At 40.6% G+C, this 25,882-nt stretch overlaps 1 protein-coding gene across 1 annotated transcript; it reads right to left on the bottom strand.

The window, feature by feature from the left end:
- On the bottom strand, positions 1–20,132 carry CNOT11 (CCR4-NOT transcription complex subunit 11). Its single transcript, XM_065403366.1, has 7 exons — positions 19,700–20,132; positions 16,129–16,293; positions 10,035–10,187; positions 9,485–9,687; positions 7,649–7,851; positions 1,596–1,692; positions 1–368 (listed from the first exon to the last, which is right to left on the bottom strand). The coding sequence occupies exons 1-7, from the start codon at positions 20,130–20,132 to the stop codon at positions 171–173; spliced, it is 1,452 nt and encodes a 483-aa protein (XP_065259438.1). The 3' UTR covers positions 1–170.
- Between the last annotated feature and the right edge of the window lie 5,750 nt (positions 20,133–25,882).

Below are 25,882 nucleotides of genomic sequence, written 5' to 3'. Positions count from 1 at the left end.
TTTTTCTAGTATCAGAAAAGCAATATTTATTGCCTTGCTTTATGCATAAAATGCTATTTATACAGTATTAAACCAAGCAATCCACTGATTTAAGTTTAAAATTTATACACAAAAAAGTAATGATACAGAACATTCAGCTGACCGCTGTTTCGCCAAATTTTGAAAGGGTCTTATTTTGAAGCTTTTGCCTCTGAAGGATTTTCCCCAGTATCCAGTGTCTTCAGCAATCTGAAAAGGCCAGCTGCTTCTCGTATCCGACTGAACTCAATACAAAATGCCTGCACTTCTATAAACAAGTCCTGTACATTAATAATTTTGTTCCGGATCAAAGATTGGAGAAAGACACAAACGAGACGTACCAGGCGGTTCTGAAACAGAAAAGGTCTGGCTTTAATATCTGAAAATACGCCCAAGCAATTCTGCTAAAGAGTCTGACCCTTTGTACTGGTATTTTGTGACAATTCAACAGGAATTAGTTACATCAGTTAACCTACCTTTTCACTTCAAGGTTTATACAATCTGATTTAGCCCTTTATTCTCCCCCGTTTGCTGCCCTATAGTACTGATAAATGTTAAGGATAGGGAGCTGGACATGCTCTTCAATCCTGCATGAGATTTTTTTACTAATTGTAGGAACTAGGTCCTATCACTGTACACTTGCTTTATATGTAGGTGGCATGGCTATCTCTAGGGCAAAAACTTACATCCTAATACAATATTTCCACAATAGAGTGACTCAAGAGGATATTAAATATATGTACTGAGCATTAAAGGTAACTTAGTCATTACTTTTAGGAAAAAGAGCCCATTTTAAGAGTAATGTTTCCTAAAAGAAATTATTGCAGAATAGTTTATCCTCATGCTAGATGATGTAGAATGTTGTGGATTTTTTCAGACTGGGAGGAATTTTAAAAAGCTGGGAGCCATGCCAAACTCAAGGCAAGAAAGTTAGAAATACAGGATGCTGCCTCACTTTGCAAAGGTTTTAGAAATGCCACACACTAGCCCTTAGAGCCATATTGTTTCCACTTCAAGTTAATTCTTTTTTGCACAGCATCTCCTTAGAAACAGAATGCCATCTGTTTGTTTTGGTTACTGTGGGCACTTCCTTTACAGCACTGAAAAGTGCAGGAGATTCTGCAGTGTTTCTCTGATGACAAAGCACATAGCTATGCAGAAATAAAGTTAGAAGTGGAAGGATCTGGAAGCTTGAGGACAAGGAGAAGAGGCAAAACATCTAATATGTGGCTGGAGAGAAGGGTACCAAGTGAGCAATCTGAACCTCTCTGACACCATATATAGACCTGAATAATGTAAGGGAAGCACTGTACAATTACTTTGCTACTGAATGCATGAAGTACTTTGCAGAATATTAAGACCACTACCTGTGCCCCTATGAAAATGCTGAAGGAAGAACCCCTACTCAATCATATGCTTATTAAACATCAGAATTTCATTAAAGCGGTATTTTGCTTCTTGAAGCCACAACTTGTAAAGAGGGGATATGTGAATTCCCAGTGTAGTCACCTTATTAAATCTCAGTACCTGAATATGCCTCATCTTGACTTTTAACCAAGTCATTCTCAAATACCCACCTGCATGTATTTATCCTTAATCTGTTCACAGGTAGAGATGCAATTGGAGATATAAAGGTGAATAAATTCAGGAGGGAGATCAACTGCTGTAGTAAGCCTGTTAAACATAAAACAAGCTGATTAATGTACAGATAAACTAGCAAATTAATCATCCATAGTACCATTAAACAATGGACAAATACAGTTAATGTCATAATTCAAATGTGTCTATGATTCACTGACAATCCACTGTTATGTCTCAGGGAGTTAACTAAAATGTTTGGAGTTGTGGGCTTTTGACATGTCCAATAAGTGTGTTGCACTAGCCAGACACCAACATCAAAAGGCAAATCTATTTTTACATCAAGTGCAATACAGAAATTGGTTTTATTTAAGGTTACTCTCTAGATGTCTGCATGCAGGAGGCCTATGTCAAAGGCACCCATGTGATCTTTACTCCCTGTCTAATAAGCAGATACCCTACAGAAGCTAGCGATGGGCACTGCTTGCAGAGCAACAGAAACTCTCAAGTTGCTTATTTGAGTAGATATTGAGCTTATTTGAGTGACAATTTCATACTGTAGCAAGCATCAAATGCAACTGTGTATATCAGCATCAGATATCAAGTCTAGAAACGAGCATTTCTTCTAAAGTACACAACTGGAATAGCATGATTTTGTGCTTCATAATGTTAGTTTGCCTCAGTTTTTTTCAGGGTTCTAAATTTAGAAGTCATGGGAATTAGAACATTATTAATATCTGGATTTCAAAATAAGTGCAAAAGAGTTCAAATGACAAAACATGTTAATCACACTATTGATGTGAAGAACCAGAAGTGTCTCACCAAAGAAAGAGCTAGAGAACATTTTTTTAAAATACCAAAAAGCAAGAGAGCTTGTGCTTTCAGAATAGTGCTATAGACAAAATAGCTTCAATCACCCAATACATGTACTATACTCATGGATCATTAAGGTGTACAACTGCCATCTGATGTTTGTTTCAAGAGGTTTGAATACTCCCATACAAAGAGAGGCAATACAACTTATGAATGATCTTACATCACATTTGAAGTATACCAGTTAGACGCCAGCTCTGCAAGATGCTCCAGCTTGCACTAGACCTGCTATGCAACCAACATGGAACTGTGCTGGATCACAAAGGGTTTCGGCTTTTTCATGAAGTGGTTAGGAAGACTGAAGCATGTAGGTCAGTAAGTGTCTTATCATAAGACTTTGCAAGTGTTTTTTATATCCCACAGGACATTTACTTTACCTGATCTCCCTCACCTCAAACTACCCTTTTGGCACTGCCAACCATTTAAATTTTATGAAAAACTCCTGGCCTGTATCTTTTGTGGAGAGGACCCTGCCTGCATCAGAACTGATGTGATTTTCACTGTGGAGGGGAGACCAGAACGCCTGTGATCTTCTGTGGTTATACTAGATAGGAGTGGGAACCATTTACCTACTGCCATTCCATCCTAAAGCAGAGCAGAGACCCCAGCAGCTTGATGGCTACTATAAGCTCAAAGTGGGTGGAGCTGTCCACTCAGCAGTTTAGGGAAGACTTAGTACTTATACTGTGCACCTGAGGCAGGATTCATCAACATAGCAGAAATGGAACCACAAGTTTAACAACTCCTTGAATAGTAATAGGTAGTTTCTTCAGCCTCTTGTGAATAGTTGGAAGACCAAGAGATGGGGAAGAAGTTCCAACTACTTCTCACTTAGCTTGTAGTCTCTGGGAAACTTTCAGGTTAAATACTTTAAACGTTTTACTCAGGAGACTAATGCAGATCAATGTTAGCAGTTTTGCTTTTTTAAACATCAAGAAAAGCAGTCTGCAGTGCTGAAGTGGGGACAGGAAGGTAGAAAACTACAGGGTTTGGCATGTGGGAAAGAAGAATTAGGCTTCTCGTTCAAAAATAGTTGCTTAATGTGTGAACATACAAGCAAGCTACATGTCACTACAGGAACATTTAATCATGGGTATGAAACCCAACTGGCCAATTAGAATAGATCTGGAAGTCAACGTCCAAGCCTATTATAATAAAACTTCTCAGAACATACTTATCTGGCAGTAGTTTGTCCCAACTAAGTGAATTTGAGTGCACCTCTGATGCCAGAAGGGGAAAAAAAAAAAAAAAGTCAGCTGTATTATAGGTGGGGTTGGTAGCACTTCACAGTAAGGTAGCACTACACTTCCCATTAAGACCCTGTTTTCAGTTGCTTATAACTTTGTCAAACTAATATCTGCGCTGAAATTTTACATGCTGGATGTCTACACCTCAGCTTGATTATTTTTTTAAATGTTAACCAAAATAATTCAGCCATTTCAAAGAATAAGACAAGAGAAAAATAAGTTTTGCCCATGTTAAAATATTCTGGCGACCTTTTCTCTGAAGCACTCCCCTGCCCCCATGCTTTGGAACAGGGACTTGAAATTATGGCAGGGGGTGGCCTTCATGTCAGTCAAACACTCAAGAGTTAGAAAGAACAGGAGTACTTTTGGCACCTTAGAGACTAACAAATTTATTTGAGCATAGGCTTTCGTGGGCTACAGCCCACTTCATCGGATGCATAGAATGGAACATATAATAAGAGTGTACACACACACACAAGATGCCATACCAGCTCTAAGAGGCTAATTAATTAAGATGACCTATTATCAGCAGGAAAAAACTTTTGTAGTGAAAGTACCTGAATTAAGGTTGCCTGTGCAGTCTTAATTTGGCTCCCTTGTGTGTATGCATTATGATACAGTATTTTTTCCACAAGACCTCTAGTTCATTTAGTGCACAGGATGGATGATGCTCACTAAGTGAGCAGAGCAGTTATTCAATATTTTGTTTTATATTCATTGTTCACTATGTGGCCCTTGGGCCTTAAGTCTTATTTACTGCATACTATTCAAACCCTGCTCTGAATGCTCAGCACTTCTGCAAATCAAGTCAGGCACCCAGAAAATGAGAAACACACAATTAGTGATCACATGCGAAGTGTTTGGTTCAAGTGACTTGTGTAACATCACACAAGAACTCTGGCAGAGACAGAATACAATTCTCCAACTGCCTTAACCATGAGGTCGGTCATCCTTTCTCTTCACTACACACCTTCCAAGTTCGGCAACAAAGGAGGCAGGGTTCTAGATAGTCTGCTTCACTACACAACCCTGATTCAAACCCAGAGCAAGTACATCCTGTGCACTGAAGGCGGTGGGGGTCCTGTGGAAAAATTGTATGTGATCATGTAAATAAAGACTATCAATGTACAGGCATAAGGGGGGTGAATTAAAGCTGCACAGACAAGTTTTATTCTGGCATTTTCCAACTCGCGAGTGTGACTTTGCAATTTAAAAGTTTTTTAATCTAGTTTGTGTGTAATGTAAATAAAAGCAAAGAAATGCCCCAGTTCTGTTGCACCCATCGTATGCAATGGAGCTTTTGCTCTAGAAGTTTACGGCATCCATAAGTGTAGCATTATACAGAGGCATCAAAATCCATTTCTGTCAGCATCTCTAAGTAGACTCTTTTAAAAGTAACACATGATCTAGCAGAACCTTCTGTTAAAGAATCACTGCACTGACTCCAGATGTAGGGCTTTTCCCTCTATGGCAGGTGGCACTGCTTTCCAGCTGACTGAATGAACAAGAACTGCATGTTTCTTGCTGCTCCTGTTCATTCTGCCTGCTGCAAAACAGAAGAGATAACGGGGGAGGTGGTTGAGGAGAGAGAAAGTGAGCAACAAGGAAACGAGATCGTAAGTTTACCCTGGCAGAAGCAGTACTTCCTCAGTGTCACGCTAGTAGTGGTTTTGGTATTAAAATGCTCCCAGATTGTATTTCCATAAACTCTAGGCAAAAACGACAATCTCACCCTTCACATGTGCTGGACGCCCTTCCTGCAGCCCCCACTGGCCAGTGGGAGCGGTGATCGGCCAAATCTGTGCACACGGCAGGTAAACAAACCGGCCCGGCTCGCCAGGGGCTTTCCCTGACATGCCGTGGGCCAAAGGTTGCCGATCCCTATACCATACCATTCTCTCACTAGAAGGGAAAACCTATAATGGCAGCAGGTCGTAAAAGAGACCCAGTCTGGGAATAAGAACCATTCAAGAAATATATGTTTGCTGATGATGTTTTAAAGAAAGTCACACCAGTGAACTGGTGGAAGTCACTTAAGCACTTGGAATCAGAGACTGCTGAAGTGATAATCTCACTTTTAACAGCAGTAGTTTCTTCTGCCACTGTAGAAAGAATATTTTCTTCCTTTGGACTAATTCATTCCAAATTGAGAAACTGATTGGGACCTGAAAAAGCAGGATAGCTTGTTTTTCTTTTCCAGATTATGAACAAACTGGAAAATGAAGGTGAAGACAACCCGAGTTAGCTGCAAAAGCCAATATTTTAAGTTTCTCATGTTGACCTGGCTGACATAGTCAATTTAATTTTTGTTTTTTTAAAACAAATATTTAACTATTTTAGTTAAAAACAATTTTAACAAAACAAACCTGATTTTAAAAAACTTGAATATTTAACTAAATTAAAAAATTCATGCTTGTTTTGTTAAAATATTATATGTTTGCTGTTGAAGAAAAAAATCCAGAATACATAACGTTGTTGTTTTAGTTAAATAAAACAATTTAAATGTCTGTCTGGTGATGTTCTCCTAATACAGCAAGGCAAGAAAATCCTTCAAATATTAATGATTAACCTCTTGAATTGGAGATAGTCATTGGGAGGTGAACTTCATAAATATCTGCTTCAATTACCTTTGGTAAATGAAATAACCGAACAATCATTCATTTTCAGATGTAGCTGTAAAACTAATCTGAAAGGTTTTCAAAATAAATCACTTTAAAAATGTATAGCGTGTGCCTTCTAAAAATGAAACCTACATCTATCTCTGAGTTGTGAAGGATATGTATTAAGGTTATAACAACCAACATGAATGCACTTTTATGTAGAAATCCATGATTAAATCGAGTCTTCCTGACTAGTGATTTAAATCAAATCCACCCTGAAAAATGACATTGAAATCTGTCTCAAATTTCAATGTCAAAGGTGAATCTGAGATTGCCATTAACCCGATATAAATGTGAATTTCAAAAAGAAGCAAGATTTCAAGATTTGCCTTATTTCATTTGCAGAACAAAATGGTGGACACAAGACTCACATCACACAGGCAAAACCACTACTACAGACAGCCTTGTTTTAAGATACACCTCTACCTCGATAGAACGCTGTCCTTGGGAGCCAAAAAATCTTACCGTGTTATAGGTGAAACCGCGTTATACTGAACTTGCTTTGATCCACTGGAGTGCGCAGCCCTGCCCCCCCGGAGCGCTGCTTTACCGCGTTATATCCGAATTAGTGTTATATCGGGTGGCGTTATATCAAGGTAGAGGTGTATATTGCAAAATTATTTCTATGAATACTCCTACTGAAATGAACAGTGCCTCTCATTTTAGTGGCATTTCATGCAGAAGTGTTTATTACATTTGTTTGAATTAATTAGCAGTATTACACCTTTCATATAAACAAACCAATAAAAGGGATTAAACTAACTTGACATACAGGCAGTTTTGAGTGATAGAGTTCAGAGTTCTTTTGGCAAGAGGCCAGGTAATTCAAAGCTACTTCACTGCATTTTAGTGAGTCTGCTTATATAGTATAAATTGGTATATTTAGTCAGATGAGTTCAGCACTTTTCCAGCCAATGATCATGTCCTGTGGTAAAAGAGCATAGAAGAGTCTTCTCTGCCCCTTTCTTGTTTTAATGTGTATTATTTGTGCACAAGGACCATCTTTTCCAGGCCAAAACCTATTTCAATGAAATTTGACAGCTATTTCCTAAACTCCTGCCAACTTTGGTAGCCTTTAGGGGTATAGTGGAACAAGCTACTTTTCAAATCTGACTATACCACTACGCATAAAGCCAAGATCAGTAAAACTCATCAGGTACTCCCTGTGAAACATTCTGCTTTCATTTTTTTTAAAAACAACACTGATCAGAGCACTCCAGTGCAAGAACTCACAAAGATAAGTTTAGATTTAAGATGACAAGAAACACTTACCGATTTACAACTTCCATTGAATGTAAAGACATGTCCATGTTGACCAGGACAGAAAAATACTCTGTTATCTGACTGGACTGCATTAGTTTAAGCAACATTTCTATAGCAACTAGAGGATTATTTTCCACCAGGTCAGGCAGTTTGGCAGGAGTGAGGCCAATGTGGTAAACAAGCTTGGGATCCTTTTCTAATTCTCCAAGAAGCTATTAAAAAAAACATCAGCATATTAAATTTGAATTAAACTGTACATATTTGATCACAACAAGAGCAGGTGAACTAGAAACCCAATCTGGATTTTATTATGACTTAGTTTAATAAAAGATGTTCTGCCTTGTGCAGAAATTCCAGTGATATTAACAGCCACTCAAAGTTTCCTACAATCATCAACAAGTTATGCATTTTTTACAAAAATGTTGTAGCCTGCAAAACAAAAGCAATAATCCATCTAAATTACACAAAAGGAGAATTCTAGCCACTTGAATTTAAGTATTTCTTCTTATACATATTTTGTTTTCTTCTAATATTTCAGTTTCTGATCAAGGGGAAGTGTGCACAGAAAAGCCTTTAAAAGAAGCTAGGGTTTTGAAGCTCATGGCACTTAGTAGCCTTGTATGTTGTGGAAAAATTTAAAACCACATAATCCAAGTTTCATTTTTTTCTCTTGCTCTAGCTCTTTCATTGAACTGGCAAATACACTGTTGAACTGAGCTGACCAACAACTCTGATAAGTTATCCTAGACAGAAAGAGATAGTTGTACTAGAACATCTCCCTTCTTATACAGTACAATGATAAGACTAAGGCCCATTGAAGTCAGTAGTAACACTAACTTCAGCCAGACAAGATCAGGCCCTTAGCATTTCTAAATAACCATCTTATTGAAAGCCTCTGCGCCAAACCTGAAACAGCATTACTACAACAAGGTTATCCTAGCAGGGAAATACTGTTGCTAGTTACTAGTCACATTTTGCATTTGTTCAGCTAATGAAGGTGTGTGTAGAAACAGCAGATAGACAAGTTTTAAAAAATACTTTCCTTATCTGACCATACACAAGCCAAGACTCCGGAATTTTGGTATTGAGACAAGACAACTCAAATAATATTGAGATTTCCTAAATTTGGAAACAGTTTTAAGCAAGTCCACTCCTTGGCAGGACAAATCTTCAAACTTCTGGAGTGCCCACAGACAGATTAGTGCTCTACACAGGAGTTTAGAGAGTTTAAACCTTTTAGTGGCACTTCCATCTTAGCACCTCAGGCTACTGTTTGTTTTGAGTCCCATCATCCTGCTTCACTGGGTCTGCTATATGACTATTTTAATTTTATGTAATATAAATAGGCTTGGAAGGATTAGAATTTTGTATCTGTATATGTTGATTTCACCATATATACACCGATGCAAAATATTTCCATCAATGATAACTGAAATGTACAGAAAGGCCACGTAAGAACAATGCTGCTTGAAAACTTAAGAGTTTGATTTAAGGATATTTACTTTGTATATTTTGACATGTGATGTTGACAATTCATGTTTTAATGGCTATGAAGCTTTAACTTTTTGAATCTCAACATTTACAGTCATTAAATAATTATTGTCTCACCCGACTCCAAATGTTCACAAATACAGGAAATTATAAATTGATAAAAATTTGAAAAAATGCTTAAACATTGATATTATCCACTGAAATTATTTAAAAAATTGAATTCTGCCAACCCTAAATATAATGAGATGAAAATTATTTAAGTCATTTAATTTGACCCTAGTTTTCTAAAATGTATGAAATATAAACATGCATAGGAAAGATTAGAAGGGAGGGCAGCTGGCACATAGGACCCACCTGTGTTTGCTGTGGAGACGACAAAGGACTTTTGAAAGCCTTAGCCATGATGCGTTTGATCTCCACTCCAGTGCTGTTTTTAACACACATTGACTTATCCCACTGAATTGCATGATCTGGCTCTATTGGGTTTAGCCAAGCCAGCTCATCCTCACAAATATGGAGTGGAGGTGGTGGCCGGATAAACTCTGGTCGGAAGTGACCTGAAAGACAATGTTGTAAAGATTTCTTTCAAAGGAAAATTAAAGAGGTGAAGTCCTTTTTGTATTACTCAATGAAAAATCATTTTAAATTTAGAAGGCTACTATACTGTATATTTAATATAAGGGTGACAATAGCAGTCTGATGAGTGGTCCTCTCTCCCTCCCACAACTGTAATACTTTTCAATGTACAGTCAGATTAATTTTTGGAGTTTTGTACTATGACGTATGAGCTTGGTCACATACAATTCAATCTAGAGAAAAGTAGCTCAACACATCACTTATGTCATTCCTTAAGTAATTGTGCCAAAGATTACAGAAATTTCAGAGTAAACAAAGATGCACATACTTTCTATAGGTGGTTTTGGTCCACTCACTAAAGCTTCAGTGATCTGTGAGGCAACAGAGCTGTCAAAACCAGAATTTGAGGAATCTGGGTCAGGATCGCTGAGAATGCTGGGGAAGCTAGCTTTGCTCTGTGTTGGCAACTCAGACTGACGCTCTGAAAAAAAGTTCAGTCCACGATATTAAAGCATACAACCAAAATACAGATGTCAGGAATACTAAAAGTAGCAGGAGACAATCTGAGCTTTAGAACAGCATTGGTTTAAAGAGACAGTGTCAACATGAAATCTAGTTCAGGTTTGTAAACGGTGGGCCATGGAGCACCTGCTGGTGGTGTGCAAAGAGTTGATTGGTCAGTCACATGGTGTTGGCTCTCCTTCTTTCCACCTCCTAAAACTGCATTATATAGCTAAAAATACTAACACTTTCCCAGTATTACTTTTCCATGTAAACAGCAATTGTTGTAATTGTCACAAGGGTTTACATAATTGCAAATGGCAGCAATGCAGTGATTGACTGTGAATGGGAGAGAACATAAGCTATCTGTGAGAATCCTCTAGGACAGTGGTTCTCAAGTGGGTCCACAGTCCCCTGCGGGGCCAAGAGCTGGTTTTAGGAGGCCATGCCCTGCGAGGCAGGAGCCCCGGCACCCTAGGATTACCATATGTCCAGGTTTTCCCTGGACATAGCCTCTTTTGATTCTCCACTGTCTGTCCGAGCAGGTTTTTCAAATCAGAGGCTATATCCGGGCTTTTGCAGACCATAGGTAGCTCGGAAAGAGCTGTCTCTGCACCTCACTGGTTCCTTCCCTTCCAGCTGATTGGGCAGGATCTGGCAGCTGCGAGGGACCAAACAGCTTCATAATGCAGCATGTCAGCCTCACACTGCCAGATCCTGAACCCCTTCTCCAAGGAGCAGCTCCAGTTGGGGCTGCATTTCACAGCAGGTGAGCTGGTGGGAAGGGCAGAAAGAGGACGGGCTGAGGCTGTTTCCAGGGGGGAAGCTATGTGCAGCTGCTGGAGGTGAGAGACAGGCTGCACCAAGTGCCCAGGAAGCACAGGAAGGGAGTGCAGAGGTCAGGGTAGAAGGGGCACAGGAGAGTTAGGGGACTCCCCCTTCCAGCGCCCCCTCTGCCTCCGCCCTCTGGCAGTGTCCTTTTTTAGGGAACCTGAAACATGATAGCCCTACATGGGGCCAAAGCCCTGAGCCCCGGAGCCCCGCAGGGCCCTGAAGTTTTTATAGCATGGGGGAGAAGGGATTTCAGAAATAAAATGCTTGAGAACCCCTGCTCTAGGACGTGACCTAGCCTGTGGAAAGTGTCAGAACCCCTGATCTAGTCAGTTTCAAAAAATGAGTTTGAAGTAGTTTTTCATGCACTATTCTTGCCACACTTGTCCCCCTGCCAATTGTGCTTTTACAGTCACATTTCTCTCTCCCTCTTCCCGCTTCCCCCACTGTTGTGTGAAGACCCACACAAACATAGGCATTCAGACTCAACAATAATGGGGGCCATAAGAAAATCTAAATCAGAGGTAAAAGATTTTTCAGTGTGGACTGTATTTTTAGTGATGTTGCATAGACTAACTACCCTCCCCCATTTGTTGTCAACATCCCAGTAGCAACTACAGCAATTGCTTACATCGAAAAAATATATTAGGAGTCTAATACAAATTAAAATTTTATGCAGCTGGAAGTGAGACAGCAGCATGGGACATCCAGCACTATCTGGACTACGATTGTAACCAAGAATTGTTCAGAGGTGGACAATGCCCCTAAAAAGGCCAAATTATACAGCATAGGAAACATTACACAGTAATACTACTAAATCCAGTAGATATTCTTTGTTACTGCAAAGCTGGTTATAGATAAAGGAAAATAAGTTTTAAAATTATGGAGACATTCTGAGAAACCATAACATGGCTTCTGTCCTAGGAGTGCTCAAACAAGCTGAGGACTGGGAGTGGCTGACCCTTTATTCCTAATCCTAAATTTCAGGCTCCAACTCTCTGTAGCACTGTGAGAAAGGATGTCTTTACCTTCTGTCACCCTCATCAGTTCATTTTAAAATAGGTCAACCTTACTGCATGAAAGTCAGTAGCTGATTAACAGATGCCAGCCCTAGAGCATTGCTAACAGATTCCATCTGCAAGGCGAAGTCTAAGTATGTGCTTATCTAGTCATTCAGGGAGCAAATAGCATGCTCCTCAATGGATTCAGCCTCTGATAATTTGAAGCTTGACATCTTGGTCCCATAACTAATACAGCTCGTTTTGGGCCCAGCAGTCACTGAAGAGAGACACCATCCTGAAATTAAACTACTGCTTCATTTTCTGTGTAACTGAGCTTGTATATTGCCTCTACCTACACTGAAGCTATTTATACTTTCTCCTTTATTTAGAACCTGGTGAGCTAGTACTCATAGCTTTTCTCTGTAGAAATGTTCTTCATGCTAGATATGGTCCCCTAATTATCTAGTATTCAAAATTTTAACTGAACCCACTCTCAAAAACCAGACTCAGTGTTAGATAACAGAACTCTCTTCCACAGATAATGATAGCCTGCTGAATCCAAAGGTTTTTTCTAGGTGTATTTCCTAGGGCTGGCAAGGGAACAAGGATGTACCTTTTCCATCAAAGCAAAGGAATAAGCAGAAGTTATTTTTTTGCAACGTATCTGGTGGTTTTCTGTTCTATTTTATCTGAATATTGACTCACTGAACTAACTTGGTAGGATATTTTTCCTTCAAGGATATATATTATATACTTGATTACTTTCTTAGCAGTTTCCCAAGAAAAGATACTTGATTGCAAAAAATAAAAATCCAATTTAAACTCTATGGAATCATTAAATTGAATATCTAATACATTGTCGTTTTGTTTACCTGGAGCGTCTGCAGGCACGGAGCCTCTCAGCTCCCTGTAGCTGCAGTTCGCCGTTCCCAGCCAATGGGAGCTGTGGGAAGTGGCACGCCATTTCCCGCAGCTCCCATTGGCTGGGAACGGCAAACCGCGGACAGTGGGAGCTGAGGGGCTCCGTGCCTGCAGATGCTCCAAGTAAACAAAATGTCCCGACCCGCTAGCAGCTTACCCTGACAGGCCAGGAGCCAAAGTTTGCCGACCCCTGAAATATAAGGCTGGCTTATGAAAGGGTCATACAGTTTTTGCTATTTTTACCTAACCATCCTGGGGGGTCGGCTTATAAATGAACGGGCTAACGAACAAGTATATACGGTAGATATCATTTCAGTTTGGTGGCACTGTGGTGTGCAACTTAAGGTCATAGCTGGTCAATAGTTGCTAGTAAATCATAGGTTTGATTTGGACCCCAGTATTCCCAGAGAATAAAATACCATCAGATATTATTATGAGATCTACAACAGGTTTAGGCCCCAGTCTTGCAATTCAGTGCACACATGAAGACTCTTGGGCTTGAAAGGAGCCTCAAATGAACTCAGTGAAGCTCCATGTGATCACTGCAGTCTGCCCACATACAGAAGGTTACAGGATCAGGCCAGATTGATTCTTTGGGATTAAAGAAAGCAAAAGCTGTATTTAAAGCAGAATCCTTAATAAAAGAGCTAAAGATTAATTTGTTTATGGGAAGAGCATAAGCACCTTAACCCAAGCCACTTAAAGTAGGGTGACCAGATGTCCCGATTTTATAGGGACAGTCCCGATTTTTGGGTCTCTTTCTTATATAGGCTTCTATTACCCCCCACCCCCGTCCCGATTTTTCACATTTGCTGTCTGGTCACCCTAACAAAGTAAAAAAGCTATTCAAAGGCAAGCAGTTGTTGGAGATCTATTGTGGTGCTACATTTTTTCTCTTCTGTAAATTGCAGGAAGCTTCCTTTGATTCCTAACGGAAGGTGCTGAAATGTATTGGAAAAAGCAGCTTTGACTACAAGCCAATTACCCTTAACCAACGTAGTCTTCTGTCAGGCTAACCGTATCGAATAAAGGCAGTATTTTGCCAGAAAACTTCCTTTTTCCACCAGCATCAGAAAATGACGTTTTTTGGCAGGATAATGATCCAAACAGGCAGAAGTACAACTAAAGAAACAGAAGCAAATAGGGCAAATTTTGCAAAAACATTCTGCAAATGAGCAGGTTGAAGTTAATACTGATCAAACAAAAAAATCTAAAGTCCTTATGAAACTGTATTTCTGCCCTTTAAAAAAAGCAATTACAGCTGCAAGTCAAATTGTTCACATTTAAATTCTGATTGTTACTTAGGATATTACTCGGAGAAGATCAGATATTAAAGGACAGAATACATTAGTTGTCTTTCCCATATGTAATTTAACGTTCAGGATAGTTATCCTGACAGAATGCTTTAAATTTTTTTGAATAGGAGTAATTCTTTGTGAGGTACATTCTAGAACAAACTTGTCCCTAAAATGAATCCAGGGATATTATGAATAGGAGAACACCTTTACAGAAGCCATCAAGATTTACAACCCTTACAGGACAAGATCGGCCATGAAAGAGGGACAAATATAAACAAAGATCTCAATAGCTTTTAAGTTTAAGCATTTTTGTTTCACTCTTTTTATATTTTATGGACTACTCAGTTAACTTCTTTTCTACATCTTCGATTACTGGGAAAAATATGGACTTGAAACAAGCTATTTTATAAATGGAGAAGCCAGTCAAAAAGGTGATTCCTAGGTGTCAAGACTGCAGCAAGAGGAGTTGCCTTCATATGAGGTATATAGACAATGGCAGGCATTTATTCCAAGAAACAAATCTTGTCTCTCTCACCAACAGAAGTTGGTTCAATAAAAGATATTACCTCAGCCACATTGTCTCTCTCATGAACATGTCAGATCAGAGATAACTAATTTGACTACATAGAGACCTTAGGCTATGTATGTGATTTACTGTATAATTTTGTTGTATCCACTACATATAGAATAAGCATTGCACATTCAGCTACTTATTTTTAAAAGTAACCAATATCAATGAATTTGTTCCATTTTCAAAAATACTACTGGCTTTGTATTTTGAAGACAAGACAAACCAAAATGTATGGAACTTCCAGCAAAAACAGGAAATTTAGTAATTTTGGGTTCTTAATTTAACACCATTCAAAAGGGACCTGATTTTCAGAGGGCAGGTACACAGCTCTTCAATGCTTTGTAATCAGACCCCTTCAATGCTTTGTAATTTGGGCACCCAAAGTGTCAAGTCATTTTTGAAAGTTTAAGTCAAAGGATACAGAATTCACAAAAATGCTCAGAAAGATTCAAAGAGGGAGACACCAGACTAAGGCAGGAAAACTCAGGCAATAGGTTGAATATCACACTAATATTTGTCTAATTATCCCAAGATTAGGTATTAAAAAGTTAGTTCTCAAACAATGAAAAAAAAAAAAACAGTTTTGAAATCATAACCAATGGTTATCAAATCCTTATAAGGCCATACTTGGATTTTTGGTGCTCCAAACTGGCCCCCATTCGCTATATCCATCTTTCCTACTGTTTTAATCAGTAGCTCCAAAAGTGACCTACTAAAAGAGATGGCTCACAACCACCACCTTTTTCTCTCTTTCTCCTGCCAAGTGGTCTAAAAGCATCACTTTTACTAGATACAGTCAGCCAAATTAGCCACCTTCCCAATCTGGAGGCAATACTTAGGAAGTAACAAAAACCTAAATCATCTCAGATTTATAAAAACTACCAAAAATTCAGTTATAACACCTGGTCTTACCAAAAGATATAACTGAAGAAAGAGGCGTAATGGCTGCCTGATAGTAAGTTATCCTGTGTTTCTGAAACTGGAAATACTGCACAAGATACAAGGGAATAAAATTTAAGCATGAAAACTGCCAACAGAACAAAAGACATTTTTCAGATGGAAAGCCTTTTCCTATATTGTAAAAAAGTGTCTTCACAGCCTCAAAGAAGAAAATTCCATGTATAAAACTTGCTTTTTAAGCCAAATATAAGGCAGTTAAAAATGCCCTGTGCTTAAAGTTTCTACAGTCTAGAATTATAGCTCAACTCATTTTACACTTAAAAAGAAATATCTCACTTTCACTATTATCTCAAGGAAAAGTTGTCAGGATATACCCTAAAATGGTTTGTTATTTCTTACCTGCTAGTGCTAGCTGAAGTCCACTTATATCCACTGACTGGGCCATGTTTCCTATATCCATTAAGGCAATCTGTCGAGGAGTCTTCTTGAAGAGTTCTCTAGGAGGAGCCAACATCAGTTGGGAAAGGAAGAATTTTTCTGGTGGAGTTATGGGAGGTAAGAAACCTGAGAAAAACAATTTTCCTCACTTGTTATACAGTTGCAATTAATACTTTGCGCTTTCTACTATGAAGGAGCGATGTCTGCTAAACAAACTATGGCACAAATATTAAAATGTATGAATTAGGCTGACACTAAGAATATTCAGTTGTGTTCATATTTTAAATTAAATCCACGCCTCTGCCTATGTAGCATTTAAATATGAGCTATACAGAATAATTTTGCTTAAACTGTCTAATGAACTAAACCCAGTCAAGGTTTCTTTGGTTTTAACTATTAAATAGTTTTAGACTTACTTCAACAGCCCTATGTCTCCATTTTTGGGTTGAAGGCTAGGTCACAGCATACCATAAGGGCCAAGGAAGCCATCTAAAATTAGTTTAATTATTATAATTAATAAAACCTAGTTCTTCAGCTGTTACCAATATTTGGTCATTCATATTAGTAAAACATAAGCTCTTAAACTGCAATTGCATCTATGAGACCCAGGTAGTCATATCAAGCTCTGTTACACTTTGGGGAATAGTTTGCATTTGGGTGCTCCAGCAAAGAAAGGCAATTTGATTAAAACTAGGCAAATACAAGGAAAGCTGAACCCTTCTGTAAGAGAACACTGAATACAAACAGGCCATCAGGAAAGGAACAGAAGAGAAAAATTTGCCAGAAGTAGTAAACAGCTCCCAACCCTTCCCCACACAACTTTTTAAATTTGGTTTTGAATGTCAAGCAGTCTTGATGCATTGTTTTGTTTTCTAATTTAGACCAATGATCAATTAACAACAAATAACAGGCACATTGCTAGTCACAGCCCTAATATTCATTGTAGTTTGTGGTGAACAAGTTGCTATTAACTCTACAAATTATTCAAAGTGAAAAACTTTTAGAATTCAGTTTACCTGTCACTATTTATAGTTTGATTTTCATTTCAAAGCCAAGAAATACAAATCACATCAGTTTCTCTTTCAGGTTCTTAATGCTGCTGAGTTTGGGCTTCATACACTGCAGGGAATGTTTGTTTCAAAACAACTTTGTTTAAATTATGGAAACATTTCTATTAGTCTTGAATGTTTATAAACAAAGTTTTATGGAACTTTATTTTTGGGCCATGTAAAACTGACAGTATCCCTTTAAGACTGAGCAGAACTTGCCTGTTTTTAGAAGTTTATAGCTATCAAAAGTGTTAAACAAGATCTCCATTTTTTGTTAAAGCAGAATTTATAATACTTTGTAAGTTTTGAATTTTGTACTTTAGCCATTTTAGTTTTCAATGTAAATAAAATTTAAACTTGGCACATCCATACATCTTAGTAAGCACTATAGTAACTTTAATAGACTTTAAAATTTGAACTTTTCAAATTAAGTTATAAATATTTTAGACTCATTTTGCAGCATGTTATAAATACTCCTTACTGAAATATATACCAAAGGACAATATTTCAAGTAGTCACATCAAAGATAATCATTCTAATAGCCATCAGTGTGAATCCACAGAATTTTACTTTCAGCTGAGGGGAAGTTCGGATTTGAAAATCACTTGGATTTAAATTAGTGGAATATAGCAAGTTTATATACTCTCTAGAGCAGTGCTTGTAAAGTTCAACACCCTTTACCCCACATTCTAAACTGTCACAGAGCTTGGAGCATATTGCCCCCCCAAAAAAGTTTGCTTTAATATTTAAATGTTCAAACAAGTTGACTGTGCTTTCAATAAATAGTCTAGAAAATATTAATGAAGTGAAAGTTTTGCTGAAAAAGCAAGTTTTAAACTATTAAAACTCAGAAAGAATCCAGAATTCATTTGTTCCAGAAATCAGAGGCTAAAAATAACATCCAATCAGAGATGAAACATTTTACATGTGACCAAGGGGTACAAATGGCTCAGGTTTTGAACACTCACAATGAGCTGTTTGCAAACAAGCTATAATCCAACAATCTAAAGAAGTTACTTGGCAAAAAAACAAAAACAAAAAAATCCCTGCTTGTTTTTACATTAAAAATACAAGGAACTTGTTTTGTTTTCTAAAAAGCTTGACTGGGTGCTCCCTCAGCTCTCAAATGCAGGAAAGTAGTGTGGAGCGCTGAATCTTTCACAAAAGAACTTTTCTGTTCTTTCCAATGTTTGTCTGAAATTTAAGGTGTTTTTTACAGTGTGATTAAATTAGAAGTTAATCAAATGACACTGCCTCTCCAAATTCCCTTTCCTTCAGTTCCTCTGGTTTCAGCACCTTATATTAATCCCTCCAGTTCTTCAAAGCAAGCCCTGATCATTCTCATGTCAAACGCTTATTTTTAAGTGATTCAGGCCTTCTTTAATCATAAAACAGCAACCCTCGCCCCCCTTTCCTTTGTAGGGCAATTTCAAAGACAAAATATTTAAACACACCTCTCAACAGGGGTCATGCATCACTCAGTACTCACCACTCTGATTCCCAGTTTGGGGGGCACTAAATTAAAGAAGTGAGGTTTTCCTGTCCCCTGCCCCCCATAAAAATAAGTATCTGGAGCAGAGGGTCCCCTTTTGGCCCTGGATCACACAGAGAGGGACCTATTCCAGGGATTCATTGGTACTGAGAACAGGAAAACCTCACTTCTTGCAAATTCCCCCAGGCACAAACAGCCTCTTACCTGGCTTCAAACAACCAAGATCTCTCCAATGTTGGGGAACAGAGTTAAGCATGCCTGTCTCTCTTCAGTTTATCTGCTATGTATATTAGTTACCTTAATCAGAATCCTTCTGATTTTGGAGGGGTAATTTATCCGTATGCACAGCTTCTCAGTTTTCATGGCTTTAATCTAATGCCCCCAAAACTGAGAGCCAGAGTGATGTGCACTGCCAATTGAATGGAGAGGTGCATGACCGCTGTTGAGATGTGCTTTTAACCATGTTTTCTGAACTACACTGCAAAGGAAAAGGGTGGGTGGTGTTTTATAATGTGTAAAAAAGGCCCGAAGGGCTTGTTTTGAAGTGTTTGACATGAGAATAATCCGGGTTTCTTTTGCTGCTTGCTAGAGGGCAATTTAGATGAGTGAAAAGCTAAGGGGACAGGCGCTGGAACCAGAGGAGCTGAAGGAAAGGGAGCGGACTTTGCTGAACAAAGATGTAACTTAACCTCCTAAAAACTTGTGTGAAAAATGCAGCCCCCTCCCCCGCACACAGGGCCTAGAGAAGGGGACTGGGGCAGGCTCCGGCCCAGTGGACACAAAGCGAAGCATCGCTCCGAGCGGAGCCTCCTTCCAGGCCCCCGCCTGTCTCCCCCGAAAGACTCGGGCCCGATCTCTGCTGAGCGGCCACAGCCCGGGAGCCACCTCAGCGGCGCCCCCACCCCGCGGGGACCGGGCCTCGCAGCGCCGTGACGGCCGCCGAGAAGCGGAGCCGGTTACTCAGCGGAAGCCCCCGCGCCCCGGGCGGTACCTGACAGCGGCGGCCGCTCGGCCTCGTCGCCGCGCTCGGGCGCGGGGTTGAGCAGGTGGGCGAAGATGGCGGCGAAGGGGTTGGCGGCCAGCGGCTCGGTGCGGTACATCTCCCAGAGCAGGTAGAGCGCGGTGAGGCGCTGCGGGGGGCTGGGCAGCAGGTCGGGCTGCTGCAGCAGCAGCACCAGCACCGAGCCCAGGCGGAAGTGCTCGGCCTTGCCGAAGTAGTGGTGGAAGGCGCTGGACAGGCCCTCGAAGGTGCTGCCGCCCGCCTCCTCCGACACGATGCTCAGCAGGCTGGAGAGTTCCTTGGGCGACAGGCTCATCCTGCCCGCCGGGGCCGCCGCGCCGCCCGCTTCCCCCCCGGCGCCGGGGGCCCCCGCCTCCGCTCCCACCAGAGTGCAGGGCGCCGGGCTACCCCCGCCCCCGGGCATCCAGCTCCCCGCGCGAGCGCGCGCGTGCGTGCACACCCCGGCGGGCCGGCTCCGCACCGCCTCCCCCCACCCCGCCGAGCTTGTCGGCCCGCTGCTGCCGTAAAGCTGCGCGCCGGCTCCGGTACGGCGCTTTTACGATACTGTCGCTCAACAGACCATAGGGTAGTTGTTGTTGTTGTTGTAGGAGGGAGGGATGGAGGGAGCTATCGCGGCTGGGGATTGGACGGCGGCTGCCCCAAGGGGAGCCGGAGTGAGGCAAAGGATTGGCTGCCGCCAACGTAAAGTCGCGCTCCGGCGTGTTTAACTTTGCGACGCTGTCGTTCAACAACCCAGGCGATTGTGTAGGGGGAGGTGGCAGGGGATCGGCCGGCGGCTGCCCCCGTGGGAGGCAAGGCCTTGTCCGCTGCTAACGGGGACGGGGCTGGGTGCTCCGCCCAGGGAGGTGGGGCCGCCCTAGTACGGGAGGCGGGGCATGTGCGGGCTTCTCCCGCCTCAGAGCGCGCCCCTGGGCCGCCAGTGCCCGGCCGCCACCGGAGCGGGCTGAGCCGCCGAGACTCAGGGTGTGCCTTAGCCGGCCGTGTATGGGCCGCTGCCTGGTGCGCCCGAGCTACGTGAATCAGCGAATACAACCTCGTCGTGCTAGCGGGCCCGGCCGAGCTCCAGCCTCTCTTTACAAATAACTTGGGAACAGGAACCCGGAGTCCTGCGCTTGCTTATTAGACCACAGGCTTTCCTGAGGCTTCAGAAGCTCTCCTCAGGCAGATGCCCATTGCAGACTACACAGTGTCATTGGCAATTTGGCTTGGCAAGATAACACTTTAGCAGTCTATTTGACTGGCAGTGTAGTGTTAGTCATTTAAAAGGAATTCTACTTGTATTGCCATAATCAGATCATGTTAGGCGCGGATTAGACTGATTTGTTAACAGTAGGTAAAGCTAAAGAAAAAGCTCAATGATTTGATTGTAGAAGTTGCTTTTCTTTCCTTGCTAAAATGGTCGGTGATATTGTTTGCAACCACACTTTAAAATAGAGAAGAACAACGGAACAAAAATATCCCAGGACCAGCGAACCCCGAATACATTTTGTAAGGGAGGAGGCAGCAGAGAGAGCGGGACAGGGAAAGAGACAGAAAAAAGTTATAGTACATTGTTTGATTTGCTATAAAGATTGTATTTTAGGTTCTTTCAGCAACCAGGCTAAATAGCTAAAAACAGAAGCAACTCCCTACCCAGGTGTGGTTGGTTTTTTTTGTTTGTTTTGTTTGTTTTTTAGATCACCTGCCTTATTTTCAAGAACAGGCTGGGGAGGGGTGAGATCCACCCTACGGCCAAAAATGAAATTAAAGCACTGCCAGATTTTATTATTCTCATGAGTCTTTCCTCCTTAAATATAAATTCCTTTCCTTGATAGTTTAAGTGTTCCATCCCATTTGGGATGTTTTTATATAGTAACACTCATGGAAGGAGAAGATGTAGTCGATCTGGGTCTATTCACACATCTTTCTAGCAATCATACCTAGTAATGATTTTTTCCCCCTAAAAAAAGGAAGCGTTTCTCTAAAAAAGGCTTTCTTCACTACAACTAGGCACGTCAGAAAACCATGAATGAGACAACTATAGCAGAGACAGATTTTTTTTTTTAATCTATCTGTAATTCCTTGTAATGAGAAATATAGACATGTTGGCATAGCATCAATACTACAGGAGATGCCACAAGCCTTACTGGATAACCATACGAGAATAAATCTTGAGTTAGTAGTTAGTTTTTAAAGATGCCAGCTTGAACATTTGGCCATAGCTCCAGGCCCAACCATTATAGTACAACAGCTGCATAAGTGTGCTGAAAACTGGTTGACTTCGAAACATGAACATGTCTACACAGAGAGGTATCATTGAGCCAATTAGCTGCTGTACACTGTAATGAAAGTTCCCCTTTTCAACCAACGTCAGAAGTCCACATAGAAAGGCATGCTAAAATTCATGTAGCTCTACATACTCACCTTCCACAGCATAGGAGATGCCTTCATTAGTGCTGAAATCCTGGCCCCACTGGACTTCTACTGCTTCCACCCAAAAGCAATTTAATTTAGGTCCTGATCCGTGCAGATCCAGTTGCAGGATCAGAGGCTCACAGGCTAAATTAATGTTGACTATGAACCTGAAATTCACTTTTCAAGAATCTTACAAATAAACCTGTTTGCATGAATGTTCAGAAAAAGCAAATAAAAAGGGTGGTGAATATGGTTGAAGCACCCAAGTTGTTTGTGAATCATTTTTCTGTTTATCTGCCTAACTCTATTCTATAGCAAGGAAAACAGTTTTTCCTATTTCTTACTCACAAAACTGGGTAGCCTTCAGGAAGGATTTTCCCCCCTGAGATATGACAAAGTGCAAAATTTCAAGGATTGTTTTAATAAGTATCAACTAAATCAATGGGAAAAAAATTGACTATCAGTTACTATCATGAGATGCCCAATTTCTGCAGCAAATCTTGAACTCCTTATTTATTCCTTAAACTAGCAAAGAAGTTTTGTCTGCACAAGGACTCTGTAAAAACAATATTTGTAGTTGAAAATTCCATTTATATATTTTGGTGCCTACCTGAACATGACTGTAACCACCCCATATTTTAACCTACAGATTTTGGTATCCTAGGAAGTTCTTGTTTTGTACCCCAGCTCAGAACTCAGGGTTAGATGCAGATGGTTCTTTGGAGACTGTTTTTGATGTATAAATCCCATTCTAAGGCAGATAATTCTTCAAAAAATTTACCCTGAATGTAATCTTCATCCTTCCTCATATAGTTAAGGAGAAAATGTTAACCTTAGTATAGTAGCTCTACTGAAGTAAATGGAGTTACACCTTGCTTACACCACAACTGATGTTGGTCCATAATGTTTTGTTTAAAATATGATGAATTTGAAAAAAGTCATCTCAACCACATTAAGGGTGGTATGTCCAGACAAGAGATCAGAATAAGTAAGGAGAATACATAGATCCTGGCCATATGCACAATAGTTTAGCTCACAAGGAAATTTTGCTTTTTTAAAAACAACTGTTCCCATCCCATTCTCTGTAGCAGAAAGAGAATTTTATTTTTTCAATTTTTTATATTTTGTTTAAATGTTAAATCACAAAGTTCTGATTATTTATGTGCTATTTCAGACAGAAGAAGCAATTTACACTGTCTGAATGTGGGCCCTACATTATCACAAATGATGTCACTTTTCAGCAAGATGGTGGTCACCAGGAAGAAGCTCAGAAATATTATTTTTTAAACTTGCTTTTAGGACTTAATGTGATTCTTCTCTGGAAGGAAAATAAAATGTGAATAGTATTTTTAGATACATTACTTAGCATTGTGGAGCAGTGATATTATAGATCAAACAAAGGGAAGATAAGAGCCACAAGCCCATTTGTAAAAGTATCTTTAAAAATGTTTTATTACTTTGTTTTCCTCAGCAGTTGGCTCAACTCCACTGACACGCTGCTTCCCTCACACAGTCCTTTTTTGTTCATTTGATAATGTTTTCTACACACCCAGTGAATACTTTGCTGGACATTCTTTCCAAATCCCTCTAAAGTTTCCCATTTGATTCTTTATTGCCTTTTACGTATGCTGCACATCTTCCAAATGTCTCATTTTTCCCAACTTCCATTTATGTTAAAAGCTTTTAAAATACATTTTAATGATGCATAAGAGGCTGAGCTGTATGATGAGCCTAATAGTATGCTATTGATTTTCATCTGAAACAGACATTGCTAAATGGCTATTGACATTTTCAAATGTGTATATTTAATGTGGTTTGAAGACAAGGCAAATACAATGATCTTTTTCTACTAAAATTAGATACAAATTAATTAGTTGCAGTAAGCTACCTTAAAAGTCTCTCTTTTTCAGTGTCTTCAAAACAGCAGTGTTAGTAATAACCGCTGGTGCAGGGAGTAGAATAAAAAAACACAGGACTAATGAGTCCACACACAGCTTCCACTTATCTGCAAGTCATGGTCTTAAGAATTCAGCCACAGGCGTTGCTTGTGGAGAATATACTGTGTTAGATACAGTGAAGCGGTTCTCGAACAGTGGTTCGGGACCCCAAAGTGGGTCAGGTCCCCATTTTAATGGGGTCGCCAGGGCTGGCTTTAGACCTGCTGGAGCCCAGGGCTGAAGCCAAAGCCTGAGCCCCATTGCCTGGGGCACCAGGGCTCAGACTTCGGCTTCAGTCCTGGGTGGCGGAGCTTTGGCCCTCCCACCTCGGGTGGTGGGACTTGGGCTTTGCTCCCCCCCACCCCGGGTCATGTAATAATTTTTGTTGTCAGAAGAGGATTGCTGTGCATTGAGAACTGCTGATATAAACTGCAAATCACAGTGCAACATCCCAATTGCTATATGGATCCCTTTTGGGCATGCCACAGCCAAGAATAGAAAATAAAGCAGGAGGTCATTTGTCCATAATTCAGACTCAGTGGGCAGACTAGAAAGGAAAACAAATAAGTGTAAAACAGGCACACATGCCAACATGAGGTATTAAAAAAATAAAAAAGCGGCAAATCCACAGCAATCCCTGATTGCCAAAGAACTAGGTAGTTTTGCCCTATGAAATGTTCCATGTTCAGGAGAGGTTTGAAGTCAATTCCATAAGAAAACTGAAGCATTTGTAATTTTCACTAAGTATATGTGAAAGTGAATTGAATTATATTAAAGAAATAGAATGAATTAAAGAATGCTGTATGTGCCTTTAAGTAGAAGTGAGAAATGTCGCAATCCAGGTGCCAGGAAGGCAGACATTAAGGTAGAATAAGTGCTGTACTTAAGGGCGATTGGTGAAGCATTAGCCTTACTTAGATTGATAAGAGTTAGTAGGGAAGCAGGATATGCATATTGTGCCTCAGGTATTTTTTACTATTTTACTCTCTTTGTCCCTTTGTTTAGTTCGTGCCCTTTTACCTGTATAAATAAGATTGTTTGGGTCTTGTATGGGGCTTACATTATCTGAATGTATTAGCAGAGCCCTGTGCTAATAAACAGAGTGGTCTTGACAAAATTGTGAGTCCTGATTCTAACTTTGACAATTTGGAGGTTCCACCGAGATGGCAACCGTCTTCACTGGGGCTGTGTGATTCCTGACTGTTTCACCTGGGCATTTGGCCCGAGCGGTCCTCCTCCTGAACGGAAGGGCGCACGACTGCAGTGAGGTCTACGCCATTGAACCTGTTGGTTCCCACTCTGTTCTGGTAGGGATCCCGGGATCTGACATCAGGAATCTGGTCAGGTAATTATTTCTGTGTTTTGTCCGGACTGAGGACTGTCCTGTCTCTGTCTCTATCCGTCCTCCTGTGGAGTGTTTGAGTCTGGGTGCCATCTCCGTCCGGGGATCGGCCGACCAAGGGGTTCCTGTCCCCGCGGTCTGAGTGAGTGAAATCTGCACAATCGCAGCCGCACCGCACCTTGGGTAAAACCCTTGGTGTGAAAGCAAGGGCGATTGAGGCAGTAGCCTGTGGGCTCCTTTTGTGTGTTGCACCGGGCATCGCTCTGACGAACCCGAATTTCCTTCTTGTATGATTGGTGTATGTAAAGTCCTCCTGTATGGGTAACCAGATGTCTAAGTCTCTAAAGGAACGCCGGCTCAGTTTTAGGAAGGGTCCGGACTCCTGTAAATTTCTGGAAAAATGGTCTAGGCTAACTCAGGGAGATCCCAAAACTCAGTGGCCACTGTTAAAATCTTGGAACAAAGACTGAGTGGACGTCT

The sequence above is a fragment of the Emys orbicularis genome, chromosome 1, assembly GCF_028017835.1.
Source record: "Emys orbicularis isolate rEmyOrb1 chromosome 1, rEmyOrb1.hap1, whole genome shotgun sequence".
NCBI classification, from domain to species: Eukaryota; Metazoa; Chordata; order Testudines; family Emydidae; genus Emys; species Emys orbicularis.
This window is presented reverse-complemented; position numbering and strand designations above follow the sequence as displayed.

Excerpts from the sequence above, each read along its gene's own strand:
- CNOT11 (XM_065403366.1), bottom strand. The coding sequence starts at position 20,132 with ATGCCCGGGGGCGGGGGTAGCCCGGCGCCCTGCACTCTGGTGGGAGCG. Across the intron at positions 9,688-10,034 it reads ACCAAAACCACCTATAGAAA|GTCACTTCCGACCAGAGTTT; the intron begins GTATGTGCATCT and ends ATTGTCTTTCAG. Across the intron at positions 369-1,595 it reads TTAAGGATAAATACATGCAG|AACCGCCTGGTACGTCTCGT; the intron begins GTGGGTATTTGA and ends TTTCTGTTTCAG.